Raw genomic sequence first — 23096 nt, 5'->3', positions numbered from 1 at the left:
GCACACAAGGACATGAAAGGACAAATGTGTGCACAGACAGGCAAATGCACGCACACATGCACACACTGCACTTAGGGGCAGACAGTATTGATGGTTCCCTCGGGCATCACACGGACGCATCTGTTTCTGTCCCACTGACTCTCCACACTCATAATTTCAAGTAAGTCATAACACAAATTATAAACACATATCCCTCAACCGTGACGCCTAGGAATAACAACATGAAGTGCGCTGAGCTGATTTAGGGTATGCTGGGACTCTTAAATCTTTACCTTTGCTTCTTTCTTCCCTTCCTCCTCTCCTTTTCTTCCCTCTTTTCTCTCTCATGCAGCACAGGTGGCAGTCACTCTTGTCAAAAACACACTTTCCCCACTTCTATTGTCTTCATATTTTGCCATATCCTTGCCTTTTCTCAGCTTTCTCTCCTCTTTCACAGCCACAATATACCTCCCCTAACATCCTCTTTCTTTGAATCTGTTTTGTGCAAAAGTACGCATATGTGTTTATGCTCACTCTTAACCCCATCTTAACCCCTCATCACTGAGAAATCTGTCTGACCTGCCAATCTCCCATTTGCTCTGTGACATCACAGTCCTTCGACAGCAGCCCCACCTCCAAGATGTCTTCATCAAAGTCCTCGCTCCTCATTTTTCATTCCTTTGTCCTGAATATCTCCTTCTGCCTCATGTCTCTGAACCCTTCTTTTCTTCCACTCTTTGCATTCCATATTTTCTTTCCATCCCATCTCCGCTGACCTGCCCCCCTCCTTTTCCTCTCACCTCTCATCGCATGGTCATGTACTTTAGCCATCCATCTCCCACCTCTGTAGATCCAAATGTCTCAATATGTCCCAGGGACCATGAAGGTTCAATTGGAATCACATGTTGTAGTCGAGCTGAGAATTTCACCCCTTATAAATAAGATGTCAGTCCAGCTTTTGCTATTCTACAGAGAATTGCATTCTCTCTCGCAATCTTGAAACTAAGATGGCATGTGACATGTACATAAATGTACAACTGTTAATGTGAGCATTATGTTGATCTTGTCAGCCAAAATACTGTTATCTCGCAGAATAGAAAAACTTAAGTAGATGAGATTTTTGACACCAGACAGACAGCAGCGGGATTTATTTGTCCTTTATTGGTGTGCCTTATGACTTCTCAGTGCATGTGGTCTGACTTTTATGAAGACTAATCACAAGTTCTTCATGAAAAACCATCCCATTGTCACCCTTTCAATTGGACAGGAAATGAAGATAATCCTTTGTTTGTCCAGGACACGCCAAGTCTAGGTTAAGCAGGGAGTGAAACAAGAGGGGAGGAAAGAGAGAGGATTCACCCACTCAAGATCAGCTAGCAGATACAGCACAAGCATTTGTCTTGTGTGTGTGTGGGTGTGTGTGTGTGTGTGTGTGTGTCTGTATGTGTGTGTCCCTGATAGATGAATCCTGTCGGCTAGATTCATGTACACTGCAAGTGTGTTCTACATCGAAGGCCAAATGGCCACTCAAATTAGATGTGATTAAATACTCTAGTGTGATTCAGGTTCAAAGACTGTTAGCAATACTAATCAGCACACTCATGCAGACACACACACACACACACACCATATGCACACCACGCTGATTGAGGATGTGGGAGACAAAGTTTACTAGCTGGCTAATCATAATAATGCCCCTTTTTTATTGTTTTAGGAAGACATCACTCAGCAGAATCCCGCAGTACCACTCAGAGAGCACCCACAGGGAGACAACGTTGTAATCTGTTGTGTTAATGTAGAGACTGGAAGTGATTTAACTTGCACTGAAGCATGGCAGCCACTTTGATTCAAAGGTTTAATTCTGTGTGCTTCAGAACATGCAAGGGTCAGACAATAATTCACTTGGGAGGTCTGTACCTGTACTAAGGAATGTAGGTGATATAGATATGTCTTAGACAGACAGCAGCATATGTTTTGATCATAAAAAGGACAACATAATTCTTTTGGAGTAGAGCTTCCTTGCAGAAGTCTACAGTCGCTGTTATTCCACAGAGAGGGTTAGCTTGCAATGGTCTAAAATGTCAGAATACACTGGCTTTTCTTAAGCTGGAGAGCATCATGAGACAATAAACACTCTGGTGAAGTGTCCTTGAACAAAACACTTGAATCTCTACAAGCTCCAGCGTGATTTAATCAAGCTATATTCAACAAAGTATCACGTCATTATTATTTTTATTTTGTAATTAATCAGCAGCAGAGACAACTTGATGAATGGGAGTAAAACAATCCTTGATAAAGAGACTCAGCGGTGGCCAGAAAGAGATGGATCTCTGTTTAGCTCTTTCAGATGCGTTCACAGAAAAGATAAACCTCCCCTTAAGACTAGGGTGGGGGTGAGTGCCCTTAACCTTTCACCACACTAATTTCTTCCAACATATTGGTCCTGCACTTAATGCATCACCCACCAGATTCCTTGAGTATTCTAAAAGTGCAGACTCATTCCCAACAGTGACCATGTTATTCAGTTTAGTGCGCAATTATTCTTTGTGTATTTTTAGATTCTCAAGCCGTGTTTGCATGCAGATAATTCCAAAGGGGATACAAAGTGTGGGTGTGATAATACTGGGATGTGATCCGATGTTGGAGTTTACATGTCTGGCAGTGTGGTGTAAAGATGGCCATCGGTTAGAGCTGTTAATCTGACACATTGTTTATGAACTGGGACACATTGTGCTGCATTCCTTGCCCATATATGACTCTGTGTATCACCTCTTCACTCTATTTAACACAGCTAAAGATAAAGTAATGGAACTGGGATTGCCATTGTGCCATACTCCAAAATGTTAAATTCATCATTAGGTTTTTTTAGGCCATGGATGTGAAATCGGACCACATGAAGAGGGATTTAAAAATCAGTCGCACTGTTGCTTGATTTTTTTTTTTTTTACTGTGGATTTCTTCTGTGAATCTTTTTAAACATAAAGAATTATTTTCCCCATTTTATATTGTTAGAGACCAGGTCAAGCAGAATAAGCCTACAGTCTAAAGCTCTAGTACAAGTCCACTGTCAGTCTGTGCAAGTGTGTGTGTGTGTGTTCGCGTTACAGTGGGCATTAAAAGAAATAACAGCGGAGGTGTGGGGAGACGAAAAGTGTCACGTTGGTCCTGCTCCGTGATTAATGGTGTGATTAGCCGCTCCGATCCATGTCAGAACACACATTCATGCGCACGCAAATACATGCGCAAATGCGAGCACACACTTGAGCACACACAAACACACAGTGGCCTATTAATGGTCTTGAATGGGAGAATCCAGAATCCAGATGCGGCGTGCAGATAATTGTACTAAAAACACTAAATGCGGAGTCCCAGGCCAGCAAGACTTTATTCTGAGTTCAGCATGTTTATTTTCGCAATTGAGTTATTTCTGCAGGGACTTAAATCATGGAATAAAAACACTCCAATGCAGGTCAGTTTTTAATTGAGTCCAAAGTGTATTTTGAATGCAGCCTTCCTCCTCCTCTTCCTCCTCCCCTTACCTCACACAAACCCACACATTACCTTACCATGCTGGTTTAATGCCCTCCTAATTTCAAATGCAATTTAAGAGTCTGGAGTTCAGCCGTGTTATATTTATCCAACTTAAAATACCTTCAATGCCTACACACTAGTTAGACAGCTTGAGACTCCTGCGACGGTCATTCAGATGAACTTTACAAAATAGGCCGATTATATGCAGTATTCTCTTTCATGTGTCCGTGTCTCCTTTTCTTTTTTAATCATACTTTTTACAGTGTGCCTGGGGTCAATGGCAGTGTGTGTTTGTCACAACACTGGATTTACGACATCCTGTTTGACGATGAGAGTAGTCATCACCAATCTGCTCCCAAGACGCAGACTTTTCTTGAAGGGTTACGCAAGGCAATCCTCCTGTGTCTTGGGGGTATAAATTTGTATGTCCGGTTGTGTGTATATAATGAATTTCATCTGCACCTGTGGAGTCATTTCCCTCCCCCACCCCCCACCCCTCCTTTGTATATATACACTCACACACACACACACACACACACACACACACACACAAACACACACAAACACTGTGGTAACCAGCGGTCAGAAAAGGAAGATGTCATATCCTCCTCGGTCTGCTCTATTACGTCTATTACATTATTACGTGCTTGTGAGTCACACAGTGGTACCACTAATACCGCACCTAACAGACCACTTCAAAGATTGTCTTTTCTGTGGAATCTGTCTGAGTTTAAATGAGCTCTGGAATGAGTGAGTTTACTGTGACAGCTGCTCATGTACAAGGGCCCACAGCTACAGATGTGGGTGCTTTGTGTCTGTACCTCTTTGCAGTCCACCTGTCTGTCTTCTACTTATAAAACAACTTTTCATTTTTACTTTGGAGAATAAATATGAATCATTTTTAAAATATTTTGACCATTTATGTTAACATTCCTGTTAACCTTTTTTTTTTTACCCTGTCTTACACTGTCTTTCCCACTCTCACCCCCTCAGGCAGCAGGCTTTGCTGGCAGCCATCAGTGAGAAGGATGCTAACATTGCCCTGCTGGAGTTATCCTCCTCCAAACGGAAGAAAGCACAGGAGGAAGTAATGGCTCTAAAGAGGGAGAAGGACAGGCTCATGCACCAGCTCAAACAGCAGGTACATCCACCACACCACACGCGACCACCAAGCTAGTTATACGTGCGGATATAAGCGATTAATTAAACTTACAGCGCTCATAGACTAAGAGGTTGACTGGTCTATGCATGAATCATATGGTGCCTGCCCTTGCGGTCACCATTTGGGACAGATTCTGGCTTTTTTGAATCAAAGCAGGGCTACAAATTCAAACCTGCTGGAGGTCGTGAAGCCTTGCCTGCATTAAAGCAGCCTCATGGGCAGACTTTTGAACTTTAAAACCAGGAGCAGATAGAGGTTAATAATTCCTGGTAATAAACAGAATAGACTTCCCCGCCTCAAACCACAGTAACTGTATTCAGTCATCATAAGCCAAACCAGTCACACAGGAGCTGTGATTCCAAATACAGGCACAAACACATGAGGAAAACTAGTGTTTTAACAACAATGTTGCAACCAGAGTGATTAGATGCAATACACTGGTATCACTGGTGAGTCACCAGCATATTTTTCTGATTTATATCTTCTGGTCAGCTTACGCAAAAGCACCCCACACGCTCACACGCATACCTATGCACCCACACCTATTTCCCATATTGCCCCAGTGCTCAACATGGCTGATGAAGGTATGTGGGTCGTTAAGGTCTGGTCAGACCACATCAGTGACTGAGCTAACATGAATGCTAATGATAATGAGCCAACAGCAGGGAGTCCACATATACGGTCTCCTGAGTCACAGGCGCTTCTGGGAAACATTGGTGCATTTAAAAGTCAACAGATGCAGTGGCTGGGTGTGCATTTAAGTGCCAATCTATGTTTGTTCGTGTCTCATAAACGGTAAACAGTTCCTAGGGGGTGTAATTCCATTCTAGGAATTTCAAGGAAAGCCTATTATCTGTTTATCGCCATTGGATGCGTCATGTTTTCCCGTTGGGTAACCAGCAGTTAGTGTGCACCTGATGATGTGATGAGCTCTAATTGCAATGATGTTGCCTCTGGGCCTGGGGTAGAGGAGTGGAGAAGAAAAGGGAAAAGAGGAGAAGAAAAGAAGGAAGGGATGGGAGAAGAGTGGGCAGCAATTACACAGAATTTTTTTCTTTGTCTCCTCTTTCCCAGACATGCATACCTGGCTTCTGAAAAGGCACACATGCATGTAAAATCATGTAAATACTACCGCTAAGTGCAAAGGTATACCAGGCAGTGCTATGGCCACCTAGCACTAGGGCTATAAAAGTATGGGACTTTGTAAACTATTCATGTGTAGGAGGTTGTAAGGTAAGTAATTCCTATAGGGAGTCCTCACACTACTTGGGTTCCTTTCATTCCATAGAATGAGCTCTCTGGAGGTTATGTTGTTCAACGTGACACACACCCGCTCTCTGTCTTCTGACCCATTGACACACATATTAGGATAGGTTGCCTTCCTCAGGTCCTCAACAGCCAATGGCGGAAGGAAACTGACCAGGAAATGCCAAAGAATTATGGGACTCAGAGTCTCTTAGGAGAAAGCTGATCTGGAGACAGCAGATAGATTTACAGATAGCAGTGCCCTATCTGACCTCCCCACATCCCATTTTTGGAACATCGTGTGTGTTTGTGTGTGTGTGTGTTCATAAAGCAGGCGGTCTAAGATAAACTTTCCTTTCTCAGACAGTTTGCTAGCCTTTGAGGGCGAGCCACACACTCACACTAACACACACATGAAAAGTGTAGTGTTTAGACTTCCTGAGGAGAGAGTCAGAACAAATGTGTCCCCATGTGGGAATTCTCGGAGTGGTCCCATCCTAGTGATGGATGGCCAAACGTCTCTGGTGCTTTGAAGCTGAGAAAAGATTAATTTGTAAATCTCAATGGTGTGTCATTTTCAGTGACTTTGCCTCTCTCTTGCCTCTCTGTCTCACTCTCTCCCTTTCTTTTTGGACACACTTGAACATCCATCCTCTCTCTATGCTGAAAAGATGGATTTTGTGTTCTCATATGTGTGCCATAGACACAGGCTTATGTAAAATAATCTGCCTGCTTAGAGCTGGGTCACTGTGTTACTCAATTTTTACTGGGATAGCCTAGCAATGTTGCACACACACACACACACACACACACACACACACAGACCGGATCAAAGAAATAAAGAATAAAGAAAGTGTTGTGAAGATTGTGCAGACTTTCCCCATCTGCCTTTGCGTTTAAGGCCTGTCTTGTCAGCCTTCTGTGTCCATATGTGTTAATAAAACTCTGCTCTAATCAGGACAGGCTTATGATTTACAGAGGGCTCGAATTGAGGTTTGGATGCAGCTGCGAGCACAGCAGAGGGATCATCACTGCCATGTTACGCCAGCCACTGCACTTTGATACACATGCAGACACAGACAGACATACAGTATAGGAAAAATGTGTTATGGTATGAGATGCCAATGTCTTCAATGACTTCTCTAACCATAATGGATTCTTCCTGTCCTCTCCTCCCCTCCCCTTCCCTCTCCTTTCCTCTCCTCCCCTCCCTTCTCTCCTCTCCTCTCCTCCCCTCCTCTCTCCTTTCCTCTCCTTTCCTCTCCTCTCCTTTCCTCTACCTTGCTCTACTCTTCCTCAGTAGTGCCACCTGTGCCCATTCCAGGCTGCCTGATGTACAGGCAGTCTGGAGGCCATTATAGAGCTGTTTACTCTGCAAAACCACTAATTAACACTAATTAAAAGACACACATTCCACTACATTTTATATGCACACACCTAATTTGTACATGCACACAGGAAAATGTCTGTAAGAAGAGAGTATGTGTGTGCATTTCCACATGTGTGCCTGTCTGTTTGAATGAACTGGATAGCCAAATGTGGGGTATCCTGACTAGGGTTGGGTATTGTTTGAATTTTATCGATTCTGATTCTGATTCAGGTTCTTATCGATTCCCAGTTTCAATTCCAATATGGTAAAAAAAAAAGAGATCAAATGTTTACATAACAAAAATATCTTTATTTTTGTAAGTATTCACTTTGACTTTTATTGTTTCATTAAAATAAGTAAATTCAAAGTATTTTTAACAGTTAGCTCATACTTTTTCTTGTGGACACTGGTATTTGTCACTCCTCGGTCTTCCCTTTGTTGCTAAAGAGAACAGTGTGTCATGGCTTGATATCTCTAGCTCTACTGGAGGTTCTCACAAGGCGCTGGCTGATGACACACTTGAGCTTGGAGACCACAAGACATCAAACACTGAACATTCTTTCAGATTGACACCGTGCTGCCTGAAATGTTTGATCATATTTACTGTGAAACCTGACTAAGGCTGAACAATAAATATCTGCAATATTTGTTAAAGGTGAAATGTTTGTCAAAATACCATTTTAAATTAAATACTGTTGTGCTGCAGAGATGTCCTGGCCTCATATTCTACAGATTTAACAAAACATCTTTGTTTGGTACAGATCCCCACAAAAATCACACAATAATCACTTTAAAGTCAAGATGAAATGAAAATTGCCTTCAAAACCATTTTAGATTACATCCTTGTCATATTGTTCAACAATAACAATATATGCACCCCCCCAAAAAAATCAAAATCCAGTCATGTTTTCTTCTTGTAAAACAAAATATAACGTGCTTACATTGCCATGAACCAACCAATTTCAATCAATAATATCATGACATCCACCCATCAATCAATCTTTAACTTTTAGCAGCACAGAGCCAAGACTCATTACGACACACGTAAGTTAGATACTCTCGAAATGCCGTTTCATCTGGACTTATATGTTATGTTTTTCAATGAAAATGAGAATGAAGATGTAAAATTTATCGTTCCCTCTAATATTGCAAATCGGATTGCAATTGCAATATCAGTCAAATTAGATATTTTTTCAAAATCGTTCAGCCATGAACCTAACTTACAGCTAATTAGCTTCCCACATGCATTGCACTTCGCCGTGTTGTTTTCTTTAATAAAGCAAAGCCACACTTCTGAACTTTTACCACAGTCCATCTTTCACTACTGTTGTGACGTTAGCCATGCACGCTCATATCTGAACAAATCAACACACTGTTGCGTTGATGCAAGACATAGACAGGTCCTGGCAGATAGCCATGTCCTTGCAGATATATAGCCCTTGTTTGCAATAATAAAGGGTTATCACCAGATTAGAATCGCTTCTAATTTGGAATTTGTTTTCGGTTCCCAACCCTAATCCTGACCACACAATCAGACTCTTCCAGAAGCAACTCATCACTTCATTGATTTGTGTTTGTGTCTCAGTCATTAAATATTAAATACACGCACATACACACACATGCGCACTTTTGGCTTCTTATGCTACTCTATATTGTTGTAATTGGATGAGCGGGAATAAGTAATGTGGTTCTTACTAGATCAGCAGCAAGGACAAAACACATATTAGCTTTTTTGACCCTCTGCCACTGTCTGAAAATATTTCTCCATGACAGTTCAACTATAGTATTTAGCACTGTACAGTAGAAGAGTCTGGATGGAAGCACCTACACAATTGGAGCAGTACAGTGGATTCATCAGCTGCATGGTACTGTATATGATAGTAATTGTCCTTGTCCTCAATGACAGGTGTCAGCTCTGTAACTGTTGCATTGAAGCCGGCCCAACCCCACCCAGCCGCACCTGCTAGTGTGAACACCTGAGGTCAAGGAGGGCCGTACACCTCTATCTAGCCTTTAACTGCTCTAAACACTGGTCTGGTGTCTGTCTGAGCCTTCCTCACTCTTCATCTTTATCTCTCTCTCTTTCTTTCCCTCTCGCCAGGGTGTCAGTGTTCTCGCCTTATCTAAGTAGCTCTTCTCCAATTTAAGCTAATTGCTAACCTCTTTAATACCAGCCACATCCTCTCCTGTGATCCTGACTGGCTCATTTCCTCAGTCATTAGGCCTTAGCTCCTTATCTCAGCGGCAATGTCCCCAGGCCGCATCTCCCTCCTATCTTCGCAGCTGACTCAGGCTTTCTGTCTCTTACTACCATGGCTGTCTTTCATTTAAACAAGACAAGCCGCAACATTTTGGAAGAGAGGTTTGTGCATATATTTCCTTCGAATCATCTTCATCCCGTACACAATCCCACCTCCTGTTCTTCAGTCATGTCCGCCCTCAGGGGGACTATCTGTAGTTAAGGGAATAAAGCTGAGCCTGTCAATACATCTGCACCCACTCTGTCTCTGTCTATCTCCCAGACAGCTGGCCTCACTGAAGTTAAGCTGATTGTTAATGTTAGTCAGCCTAGGCTGTTATCTCTCTCTAAAGCAATGATGTTGGCAGTATGACAGCCTCTTCCACAAACACTCACACAGATGCGCCGACACACACACACACATACAAACAAAGGACACACAGTCATACTTGCCCATTTACAGGCATGCAGAAAGATGCATATTTGTGTGTAATTTTAATCAATGACATCTAAAATGTGAGTGCTTCACTCGGGCCAGAACGCCTGTGGCCTTAGGCTACATGAAACACTCACTAACTGTTCTTACTATGATTTGTCTAATCCAATTAAATGATAATCTGCAATATGGTTGACATTTGACAGCCTTACGATATTTTCATCAGGCACTCCGACTCACTCAATTTATGACCTGTCAAGTGTCGTTAGCGGCACTGTTTTTATCATCTTTGATGCTTTCCCACTAACCAAGATTCCTTCTGCCTAATCAGACCCCGAGAACATTTTCAAGGAACAAATAAGCAGTGTTGGGGTAATGAATGGCCTAGTCTACGCATGTTATAATTATACATTACAGAGTTTCTTGTTTATCTCCTTTTTTTGCAGACTCAGAGCAGAATGAAGATGATAGCGGATAACTATGAGGAAGATCACATCCACCCCCAGCATCATCCTCACCATTCTCACCACTTGCATCCAGCAAATGTGCATCACCGAAGCCTGCCGAGAGGGCCCCCCCATGCCAACCACAGACCCCCTATGGACCAGGTCAATATGAATGTACACGCACACACACACACACACACAAAGGCACACTTTCAACCGCCAGCCAACCAGTTTAAAGCCCTTGCTTGTTTACACAAGTTGACATGTTGCGGGCTCTCATCTTCATGCTTTTAAAGTTGATGCAATTTCATATTTGTCAGCGCTGCCACCAGTCAGCTGTGGTCAGACCAGGCAGCACAAAATTTCCCCTGTCTCTTCTCCCTCAACCCTGATACTTCCTGCCAAGTCAGAGTTATTCATATCATTTAGATAAGGGGCCTGAAGGGGAGAGCTGCCAAATGAGCATTTATGATCGATGGGATCTGTATGCGAGATTAGTTTATATATCATTCATCTCTCATACAAGCTCCTTTTGAGTATCATATTCAGTCTTGTCTGAGTATCATATCCAGACTGCCCCGAGGACAGACTTAATGTGTCTGTTTGAAGACAGCTGAAGAAGAACAAACTGTTATTGTTATCAGCACAAAGTGCTTGTGTGCATGGCGTAGGCATGTGCATGCTTGTATATGTGTGTGTGTGTGTGTATATATACGCACATTTGGAGATGCACACCTGAGTCTTTGTTGACACTATGTAACCAGATGATATTGCTATCGGGAGAAAGCCGTTTTCAAAGAATGACAGAGATGATTTCACTGTCTTTCCATTAGCTGATAAAAGCTTCTAGTTATTTAAATGCATCCCAGCTCTATTGTTGTCAAGAGGCTGCAATTGGGGGGGGATTCCAAATTATAAAGATGAAATGCGTGTGTATTTGTTTGAGGGTTTAAGACAAATACTTGGGGATTTCCACTCGAGTCTAAATTCCCACATCTGTTCTATCAGATATGCACTATTACATGTTTCTAGAATGTCTCTGAAACTGCTGTCTAAATTGGAGTCAAACATGCACTGGGGATTCCCTCCACTTAATACCTTCCAAACACGCGCACGTGCATACAAGCACACAATCCCGTCCATGCATCACCCCATGCTTAGCTGTAGGTAAGAAGACAGCGTGGCTGGTTTTAATATTCTTTAAGCCAGTTTACATCTGTGTGAGGACTCTATTTTTGATTCCTAAAAGAATGTGAGGGTCTGGTGTTGACTGACATCCATATGCACACTTTTCACTCAAGAATCTCAGACACACTTGAGTTATACAGTATATTACAGTAGGGTATATTTTTGAATTATTTATGAACATTTGCATCCTTTTTCTCAACTAAAGAATGAATCTGCATCTAATTTTAAGATATTTATGGCATTCACACTTTAGTATATGAACATTAAGAGTGAGGAAACTGATCACATGGAACATAGCTTAACACTTAAAACCACCTTATAATCCCATAAGGACCACTTCTAAATTCTTGCTGTGTAGTTATAGGTTATGTTATGTTATGTTTCATATCTAAATTGCTAAAATAATATTATCGAGCCATTAAGTCTCTGCATTGTTCTATTGTATTGCAGAATACTTGTAACCACGGCAGGCTTCATATTAAACTGTGAGCTGCAGGGGGTCACTTTTTAGTATCACACATTACCCCTTTTACTTTTCACTTATAAATATCTTTCCTGCAGTATGGCTACCCAGCACTGTTTTACTGCAGCAATGTTTATAGTGTTTGACATATGAAACAGTAGCTCTCTCCAAGTGATATTTCAACTTTTCAAGTTGGACTGAAAAAGCCTAGCAAAGAAAGTATTATTAGGGTTGCTGGGAAATATTGTTAAGAATGTAGGGAATAACAAAATAACTCATAAATCTGTGTTGATTGGCTGAATTATACTCTTAAAAGTTGAATTTTTATGTCTATAAAAGGCAACTGTGACAGTTCACGCGTTACATGCGTTTGAGGAAAAGTGAAAAGAAAGACACTGTATACAAAAGTGTCATTTTGCAAATGACTTAGATCTAGCTAAGTATGCTGACACCAGGCATGGGAACAAAATGTCCATATCAATGATGTGTATCAAGATGTCGCCACCCCCTTCTGTCCATAAGCTACAGCTAAACAGATTATTATTTTGGCAAGTTTTTTCTCTGTAGCTCTTCCTCTTGTGTCAAGCACACACACTTCAAAAACAACAAACAACAGACCCTGTTGGCAGAGGTCAGTCTCACCTCATGGCTTTCCCTCATATTTGATCTTTGACCTCATGGGGAAGTTCAGCAGAGGTCAGGGCAAGGGCCCCGAGGTGTGTGTTTGTCTGCGTGTGTGTGTGTGTGTGTGTGTGCAGTGTTGATGGGGTATGTCAGGTCACACAGTCTGGATGTCACTAAAGTCCCTGAATTGAGACTGTTTTCCCTCCAAACACAGGACTCCACATCTCCTTTAATCTCCTTCTTTCATCTAAATGTGATTAATTACTCTATTTGTTTTTCTTCAACACTTTGTTCTGTGTTTCCCTCCCTTTCCTCTCTATTATTTTGTCTCTTCTCCATCTTGCTTTCTTTACTTTACACTTTTTTTGCCACTCATTTTGTTTTATCACGCCTCTTCCCCCTCTTTTTTTTTTTTACTCCTTTAACATCACAGTTCTTCCGGGTGTATTTTCTTCCCACCCACCTCTCTCCACGTCTCCCTGTCTCTTTCATTAATCCCTTCGGTCCCTTCTCTCCTTCCATCTTTCCCATTGCAAATGTAATATTGAGTGCGGCCAGGCCGGTGGTTCAGTGCATTGCTGGGTCCAGGAACGCCACTAGAAGGATGATTGATGATGATAATGATAATGATGATGAAGAGGGTCTGCATGCTCACCCCGGAGACCACAATGGATTTCCAAGATTCAGCTAGTGCCATGAATAACATGAGAGCAACCACACATTGCATTTTTTTAATTTATTTATTTTATTGCATTTGCATTTGCTCACATACACATCACATGCACACCCAGCTGGCACATTCAAGACATGTAAGCATAAATGCATGCACTGGAGTAGGTTGTCCATACAGCCAAACCACATGTCATTCAAAGCTCATTGGTACAGACAGTTAGTGGGTCCATCCCAATCCTCTAACTATGCTCCCTGTCCTCTACTTAATCTGTGATGGACTTCAGAAGAACAGGTGAAATCTAATTGTAGGAGACAAGCATAGGAAGTGGATTTAGCCTCATGAGATGTTCTCCAGGTCTGTGTCTCAGCATGGAGTGTGTGCAGTATGACGGGCATGTTGTGTCCATGTTGTTCTCATTTAGCCATGCCAGCACCACCGCCAGATACTTGGCAGCAACCTCGGAAGGAAACAGAAAACAGCCATAAAGTGTTTATCAGAGTCAGAATTATACAACCTTTTCTTTTGGGTTGTTGTTCTTTTTTCTAAGCCTTAACATGCTGCCTGCTTCAAGTTTATGAGAAGTAGCACATGGTATTTGGCCTGTTTGTGTGTATGTGTGTGTGTGCGCACGCCTGTGTGTGTGTTTAACCTGGCAGAATGAGTGGTTATAGGTCTGGCTCTGTTTACAGGGCCTGTCACAGCCATTCACTGCATGCTAGCATTTAGCATCTAGCATGTTCAACTGAAAGGCCATTATATCTATAGCTTAGCTGCTTACTGTAGGTGTAGCCTACTGAGTTTACCGAGCTTGTCACAACCACTCAGTCCACCCAAAGTCACCGTGGACTGCAGCCAAGACCCTTGTGTTTTTTGCTCTTGTGTAGCATTAACACAGACTCTGCTTTGCCGAACTCTAGTTTAGCATTACGCAGGCAAGGGCTTGGCTATAGTGGGCTGCCAGCTCATGCTAACCATTGTAATGTTAGTGTCTGAGTGAATTAGCCTCCCTGTTAGCAGGGCTCTTGTCTGCACAGTTTCAGCCCCAAGGAAACCCCTTGTGTGTTTAGTTATTGGTTCCTAACAATCACAGTGCGGAAAGCATTTCATGATATCATACATAGTTTTTCTGAATGAGGAACATGAATAGGATTGTTTTGATTAAAACCCAAAGGGGGTTAGGAGGACCATAGGCAATGAGACTCTACTTGTAAAGACATAACCGCTGGGCCGGAGTTTGTACAATAAATACTTGGTTTTAAAGGGAAGCCGTCTTTAGCCACATACATGCAATTTTTGGTGTCTTTTGAAATTAAATTATTGACTACATGTAAACTGTAATTATTAATGGATGGATAATGACGGTTACATTTTTCCCTTCCTTTTCTCTCAGGATGATGAGGAGGGAATATGGGCATGATGGCCATCACCGTGGGAACCCTGCATCCATTTGTTCACAGTGAGTTTCTATTGCACAGCTATTGCCACATTTTTCTACCAATTTTAGAGTTAATCTACTCCTTGCCAGGGTGTAGTACTATACTGTATATCTGCTCCAGATATTTTAATGATCTCCTACACAATAGCCTTCAGTGGGCTAGAGTAACCATTAGCCGGGAACATTGATGGTACCACAATAACCACACCATTACCCAACTCTGACAGAAGAGAGTGTAATAGAACCCGGCTCCTTTTCCCATTGCTTATGAAGTTCAGTCAAGTAAAGAGCCTCAGTTGATTCAGAGGTTTATGGCTGCCTTTCTGTTAAAGCCTCATATGTTGGTTGTGCCGCATGCTGTGCACACACTCTGTGGCCATATAGGTAACTGTGTGGTATTAGATCTATACACACCAAGCAGCCTAAAGCGAGCGTACAAGGGTCCAGAGGTGATAAAAACGACACAGTGAGAAAAACCAGAGATGGACGAGTCTGTCTCTCTGCGCTCTGCTTTTTCAGTCATAGTAAAATTTTACCGCGCTACCCCACCCTGTTGTGTGCCAGTGTGTGGGGTAGTTAATTACAATACAACACAGAACAGTCATGAAGCTTTTTTTTTTTAGGCTGCAAGCTGAAAAAGCATAAAATGAAGAATGCAGAGTCATAAAGGATAATTCCTGTTTTGGGGGGGTTTATATCGAAGCCCCCCCATAGACTCAAGATGCCTTTGAACGCAGACGTGCAGAAAGAGGTCTGTGCAGGGAGGGTTAAATTTTGCTCCGAGCTAATACATGTGTGTGTAAGAGAAAGAGAGACAGAAAGAAAAAAAAAAAGATTTATAAATATACATGTGAGAGATGAGAGACTGAGAAAGAGAGACGTGGAAAGAAAGGTAGAGAAAAAGGGTGCTTATGTATTTATGTGGGAATGAGAGAGAAAACCAGGCATGGTATACTCATAGTTTCCAGTGCATCTCATTCTTTTCCCCCAGTAATCCACAGGTGGACCATCACAAGCAGATTCTCTCTCTAACCTCAATATCTTAGTAGTTGTGCACTTTGCCCTAGCACTGCTTTTGGGATTAAGAGTCCTATAGCTTGTGTGTGAGCAAATGGTTTGTCTTCCTGCAGTGTAAAGCTTGTGTGTGTTTAGTCGTGATGTTTGTGTGTGCGTTTGCAAGTGTGTGTATGTGTGCAAGAGAGCATTGCTGAGCTATACAGTGCCGGAGCAGCCCACATAGCCTATAATCCAGTCCATGTGTGCTGAGAATGCAGCAGTGTCAGGATTCACCGTAATGAAACAGACCACACTGCCCCCTTTCTCCCTCTCTTTCCATCTCTCCATCTTTTTCCATCACTTCTGTTCTTTCCACCTCTCCCCAGATTTTAGCATGCACTGCTTTAACGTATATTCCTTCAAGGTAAACCTAGACTTGGACCCGTGACTAGCCTACTGCTTCAGTATCTCCAATCAGATATCGTGATGGCATGTGTATACATGTGTGTAAATGTGTGTGGGTGTGTATTAGTTCTTCTTATCCCAATCTAATAGAATAAGCCAGGCACATTAGCCTTTAGCGCAGAGTGGTGTTGTGGCTAGCGATATCAGTGCTGCTCATCTATCCACTGCTGTTATTCTGGCAGTGCACTACGTGAGCGCAGCTAACGTGTATTAGCCATCCTCTATGGGAGAACAGATGGGAGCCATTTAGCGGTGTGTAGCTACAGCGCAATAAGGCCAGACCTAATCCCCATATCCTGTCCCTGAGTGAGCCCTCCCTAATGTGAGCAAACAGAGATGACAGCACTGATAGACAAATAGCCGGGGATCTGTGTGTCTGTGTGTATGTGTGTGTATCAGTGTCCTTGCATGCATGCATGCTTGCTTTGATTGGTGTTTCTTATGGATAACCTTGACTCCCAGTGCGAGGCCACATTTTGAATTCCACACAAACCTAAGTGCTGAGTTTAAGTTGGCAAGTTCGAGTTGTAAGCGTCCAGGTGTGGATTTGGATTGGTTAGCTATGGTTCTGTCTTAGAGAACACTGGGCTCTGATTGGCTCATTGTGGTTGTGTATGTCCTGCTGTTGATTACAGAGGTTTTGTTTACCCTCTTGGCCTCCCAGACCCCCCTTTAATGAAATAAGAATGTCCTTTTGGACAGAGAGCACAAGAGAAGGGGGTTGGAGGAAAAAGTGAGAGAGAACATGGGGCCAGAAGAGTGAAGCAGAGTGGGGGGAAGAGGTTTTCTGGAAACATTATGCTTTTATCCCACCGTGAAGTTATTTGTACTGAATGAAGCGAAAAGAAGCTGAGAGGCTTTCCAAGTGGGGACAGAAATATGTTTGTGTACATGTGTGTGTGTGCATGCAGGAAGGAGTGAGGCCTTGTTCAGGTTAAAACAAGTCAAGAAGATGGCTTTCATTTGCCCATGCTGTGTTTGTACTGAATGCAGTGTTTGTGTCTACACTGTGTATGTCTGTAAGTATTCCACTCATGTGTGTATGCAAGCCTTAAGCAAATCTGAAAGTAGAGTATGAGTTCAGGGAAAGTGAGATTGGGCAGCAGATTCTTAATCCGATTTATTATTCTGAAATACTATTTAGCTAGTGTGTCACAGAAATGCTCGTGCTTGTCTCTCAGTTGCCAGACTCTGGCTGTTTGGCTCTACCTTCAAGCCCAAGTGTTCCTTACTACCAAAACTGAACTGACAGCTTATGAAACTCATGAACTCAAACAACTACAGCAACCATGGAAGCAGGGAACTGGTTGACAAGAGGTTAGATCCCCCACAAGCGGTGGCCTGTGGGAGGCATCTGGTGGCCCCTTTACTTTCTGTCTGGAGTTTTGTGGGGAACTGGAACACTAATAGGGACACTATGTACAGATAAGCCCATTATGATGTGTTTATCCTGCTGAGCAAAAATAAGTTTAAAGCAGGATTTATCTTGTTAAATTATACCTTGCTCAGTGTAAGTACATTTACTCAAGTACTGTACTTAAGTGCATATTTGAGGTACTTGTACTTTACTTATGTACTTATACGTATCATATAGGTCCATAAAACTTACTCCACTTAAATGATTTGACAGATATATTTGCTGGTTACCTTACAGATTAAGATTTTACACACAAAACATATGATCATCTTATGGAATATGATGCATTTTATAGATTGAACTACCCTATAGTTTAGAGAATAATTGAAATGGACTCACACTCAACACATTAATGTATTAGTAATGATAAAAATTTAAATCCAGTAATATAGTGTGAAATAATACGACATTTACAGGGGCCATTTTTTTCTCCATCATGAAAACTTTTACTTTTTGCTAATGGAGTATTTTCATAGTGTAGTATTACTACTTTTACTTCAGTAAAGGATTCCAGTGGTTTTTCCACCACTGCCCTTACTGTATGCTAACCCGGTATTGAAATTAAATATAGGAAAAAACACAAACTTTTTCATAGGTCCTATAGAAATCTGAAAAAGTTAGTTTTTTTGTAAAGGTTATGCTTTTTTTTTTCTTGTAAACAAAATAAAATTTGGCCATATAGGCTTCTTTTCATTTCTGTAGATTTCTTGATTTATGTAATTGAAATTGAGCTTCAAATCATAAATGCAGTGCACCAGAAGTGATTCAATAATGGCTGTTAGAGGTGACGTTAGTTTTCCGTAACCACAGTTCTACAGCTAAGATCACAACAGTTTTGGCCTGCAGCAGTTGAGATGACTCTTCTTTTTGTGGGAAATTAAATCACCTCTTTGTGTCAGCAGTTTCATAGCTATAATGATAACAGTTTACAGTTGAATGTCTGTTTCTCATATCTTTCATATTTCCTATTTTTCAACAGTAAACAATGCTTTAAACATCATGTTTATCATGTTTATTGAATTATCATAAAGTTTTAAATCATGACTGGCCTCCAAAGAGAATTCAGCCATTCTGCCGTCTTAAATGGACGAGCCGGCCCTGTCACTTTTTCTGCTCTGTGTGCCAGGTTGAATCTCCAGTATAAACAGCTATTACCCCACGCATTAATTAGCTTGGCTGATGGCATGTATTTTCACAAGTCGCCTGAAGAAATATCTGCACCGTGTTTTCAACACAACTCTGTCAGGAAGCTATTCTGTACAGTCAGGAAACAAAACAAGACAATGACACATGCCATCAAAACAGTAAACTACGTCCGTACATTCAACTTAGGTTTTTAATAGGAAGTTGTCATTTACTTCACTTTTTTTTTTGCTTGAATGTATTTTGAAAATTGCATTTCTCGCTGGTCATAAAAGGTCTTAGTCGGCTTTGAATTTGACTTTCTTCAAGTTCAACCTGTATGTATGATTGTGTGTAAGCATGTGTGCTCGTGTGAGTACGCGCTTGTATTTGCATATGGGTAATGTTTGGTTTTGTGGGTGTCTCTTCGTACATGTGTGTAGCTGTGCTGCGCCGTGTCTCTTTGGTGACCAGTGAACCACAGTTTGGGGGTCAGAAGAGGCGTCTGACCGAGGCCATCCCTCAGCCAGCTGTCAGCATCATCAATCTGTGAGGTCAAAGGTTGTTCCACTAGGTTTAACATGAGTGGAGAGAAGTCAGCAACACCTGAGAACTGACATCTGAGTGTGCTGTATGTGTATCTATTTCAATGCACCCTGAACCAACACCTGGATTATTTTCCAACCGCCCCCCCCCCTCTTCTTGTGAACGTGCAAAGTGCTGTGTGTCTGTGTGTGAAGAGAAACATGGGCAAAACAATTATGTTGTTAGCATTCAAAAATGACACCTCCCATGACATTTTGACAGCACAACCATGTCTAAGACTAGTGGGTTCTGTAGTTCTTGAAAGATAACAAAATATTTATGTTAAAAGTGCTCAAATTTTACCACCAATGCAGTTGAAACCCCGTTATTAGTTTTTAAGCCAGACAAATTAAAGACGTCATCTATGCAATAATACATTGTGCAACGGAGGCAAGACAAACAAAACACATTCCAATCACCTTGGTCATTTATTTACTCTAGTTATACTTTGGCATTATGATTAATTGATGTATTGAACTTCAAAAAGGACACACACATTATTACATTTAAGTAGGCAAATGAAAAGCAGTGATAGAGTTGCTTTGTCACTGTCATGATGTGAAGCTGTAGACAGACAAGACCCAGAGACACTTCTTCAGCCCCAGCAGACAGAGGAGGAGGTGGTGGTGAGAGGAAAGGAAGGAAGGGCAATGTTATGAGACAGGCAAGTTTATTCCTGTTTTTTTTGTGGTTTTCTTGAAGTTGTGTGAAGGAGAGGACAGTTAGACACCTGATGTTTGGATCATAAGGCAGTTTGTCTGAGTAAGCTCCCTTTCCCCACCCACAACACACTCATTACACACGCTAAGACAAGGCCACACACACAATCCCTGCAAATGTTCAGGAACGAAGATTAATAGTCTGGTTTTGTAATTCTAGTACCATGATCACCGGTAAATCCCCACTCATCAGTGTTTGTCCATGCTGTGAAAATTTGAATGCATGTGCTCATCTAATCGGAATGAATCTACGTGTGGGCAGCACAGCAGGTGGAGGGCAGCACAGCTAATAAATACAGATCTGAGGAGCTTGGCAGTCAGTAGATTGTCTCATCTCTGCTCAACTGCCCCCTTATAGGTCTGCTATCCACTGGTGGTGATTCAGAGGCCTCTCCTCTAACGCTCACTTCTAGAGTCATAGATCTTTCTCTCACCCAAACCAGCCAACTCGGACCAAAATAGGATTTGTCCTTTGGTCGTTGGTCATGGCCTAAGTCAGCATCCTCTTCCAGCCACAGTGGGCATTGAGCCCGGGCATCATCAGGGTTCCCGCGGATCCTTAAAAAGTCTTAAATTAGACTTTCAGAATTTAAGGTCATAAAATGTCTTCAAAAGTCTTTTTAGTCTTTTAATGTCTTTTTTAATTATGGTAGGTCTTAAATTTTGAGGTGATGCCTAGTTGCATGAGAAATATACTTCCCCACAGGATTCACTTATTTAAATATGGTTTGGTCTGCAGTTGTGACTCAGTCCAGTCCAGCTCTTTCTTTTTGTGATAATTTTTTTTATTGGTTCTCGACAGGCTGCCACCTGCTCTCACAAAGGTAACAGGATTAACTAATGTAAAGTGTAACAGTGGGACACAGTTCATTGCGTGCAAAAATATCCCCATTAATATTGTCAAATTGATTTCAGACATAAAGTTCAGCCCTAACGTGCATTCGTTTTGCTGTGGAAAGGGTATTAAATGTTCTCTGCCAAGGTCTTTAAAGGGTCTTAAAAAGCATTAAATTTGATTTCAAAAAGTGTGCAACACCCTGATTATCACTACAGATGCAGCCGCCTAGAACTGCTGGCTGGTCCATAACAGGGCCCATACACATCTATGCTTACAGTATCTGAATGGAGAATGGATATATCCGGCTGGCAGCCGGCTGGGGGCAGCAATTCTGAGCGGCTGGTACTGTAGTCATGGTATCCAGTGCTATCCAGGTTATTTTAGTTACTTTTATTTTAGTTACTTTTTAAAATGAGTTTTACAGTAGTATTATTTAAGGATTTCATTTTATCAGCAATTTAGTTCCAGATTGTTTTTGTGAGATATTGATATATTTGGAGAAAAACCAAAGAAAAAACAGTAAACGACACAGGGCATTATGAATTTTGGTCCCAGCACTTTTTGAAGAATCCTCTTTCACACAGTCTCATAGATCTTCCCGATTCAAGAGATGATGTCAGTGTCTCCTCTTTTTTTCTTGTGCACTGCTCAGTGCTCTGACCTCACCATCTTAAATAAGTGAAGCATGATGCTACAATGAGGTGGTTAAGTGTTTCTTCCAGTCATGCTTGTTTAGTATTGTTAGCTAACTTTAGTAAAATTTAACACTTGTTGGGTGTTTCAGTTCAAGTGCACAAACATGTCTGCCAGAAGACAATACACATTTATTTTTGTTTCTCAGGTATTTAAATGAAATTACACTATAGTGTTTTCTCATTTATGACCACTGATTCACTTGCTGAGTTTCATAATCTCAGATTAGCTTTAAGTAATATTGATCCTCAAAAATTGCCTTATCCTGATTGCTTTAGTATATATACAGTATGCAAATTTGCATGGTCTTTTAAACATTATTGAAACAGTCAAAGCTATTGGATACGGTATGTCGATATGAAATATTCTTACTGAACCGCCTCACCCTCCCCTCTCTGTCTGGACAAGCCAGGTGTGATTCAGTCTGTGTCTGTAAACTCCTTTCTGGTTTGCTCCTTGTGCTGGCTCAGCCAGCCCTGTGCTGACTGAGCCAGCCCACAGTCATAAATCAGTACACCTCAAGCTGTCGCTATTTTTCACCTCTTTTTCCTTCCTTTTTTTCTCTCCGTTTAACTCTTTATCAGTTATCTCCATCGCTTCTTTGAATCCCATTGCCACAAGATACATCCAAGTATTTTTGTGGCTGGCTGACAGAAACCAAGAATATTAGAAATGCAGATCATTGTGTGTGTTAGTGTGTGTGTGTGTGTGTGTGTGTGTGTGTGTGTGTGTATACGTGTAAAAGAGAGATCGAGAAAGAGAAAAAGATAGAGAGGGAGATCCTGGCAGGATTATAAGGGTGTTTAGTGAGCTTATGGAGATGGCAGCACACAAAAGCCCTTCCCTCAGGAGAAACTCGCACCTGTGGAACCACTTGGGAACATTTGTGTGTGTTTGTATGTGTGTGTGTGTGTGTGGGGGGGGGGGGGGGGGGGGGGGGGGGTGCATGCATGTGTGGGTGGTTGGGTGAGAGATAGAGAGCAAAATCATTGTGCATAAGGGAACTCTCAGTGGGATGCTCTGGAGGTCAGATCCCCTGTTCAAGCCGGATTACATCCCAAAGAGAAAGTCTGAACATCCACAAAGAGGCACTGATGGAGGGAAGTATAGGGATTTGGAGACAGAGAAAGGGGAATCACAGCCTTTTCACTTTAAACCTGTTATTTTCCTCAGACTTCCTGTGCTCCCCTCTCTCTCTCTCTTTAACAAACACACATAGACAAATGCACACACACACACACGCACACACACATACACACACTGAAAGCACTAAAAATACCACACAGCCTCAGGTCTTGGGTAAGGCCTCTGTTGTTCTCCAAACTGTGTTTTTAACATATAGACCCACCCCTAGGCTGCCAATCATAGACGTGGCTGCTGCTCGGAGGCAGGGTTAGATACGGGGGTGCTGTGGGAGGGGTGGGTGTTGCTACAAACTGGAGGATTCACACCTGCTGACTTTACTATATGT

General features: G+C 41.9%; 1 protein-coding gene across 15 annotated transcripts in view; it reads left to right on the top strand.

Moving 5' to 3' along the window:
* The window catches only part of LOC121895562 (ERC protein 2-like), a 156541-nt gene that overhangs the window by 106504 nt on the left and 26941 nt on the right, over positions 1–23096 (top strand). For 14 of the 15 annotated variants that reach the window (XR_006095807.1, XR_006095806.1, XM_042408834.1 and 11 more), the window contains 3 exons: positions 4504–4651; positions 10408–10569; positions 14746–14811. Coding sequence is in view for 13 of the 15 variants with exons in the window: in XM_042408834.1 (XP_042264768.1) it covers positions 4504–4651; positions 10408–10569; positions 14746–14772 (337 nt within the window). In the remaining 2 variants the exon portion in view is untranslated. Of the gene's footprint in view, positions 1–4503; positions 4652–10407; positions 10570–14745; positions 14812–23096 lie in introns of those variants that run through there. The other variant, XM_042408841.1, reaches the window with a different exon arrangement.

Source organism: Thunnus maccoyii, chromosome 4 (assembly GCF_910596095.1).
Source record: "Thunnus maccoyii chromosome 4, fThuMac1.1, whole genome shotgun sequence".
Lineage (NCBI taxonomy): Eukaryota > Metazoa > Chordata > Actinopteri > Scombriformes > Scombridae > Thunnus > Thunnus maccoyii.
The sequence above is the reverse complement of the archived record's forward strand: the minus strand, read 5'-3'. Positions and strand labels throughout refer to the sequence as shown.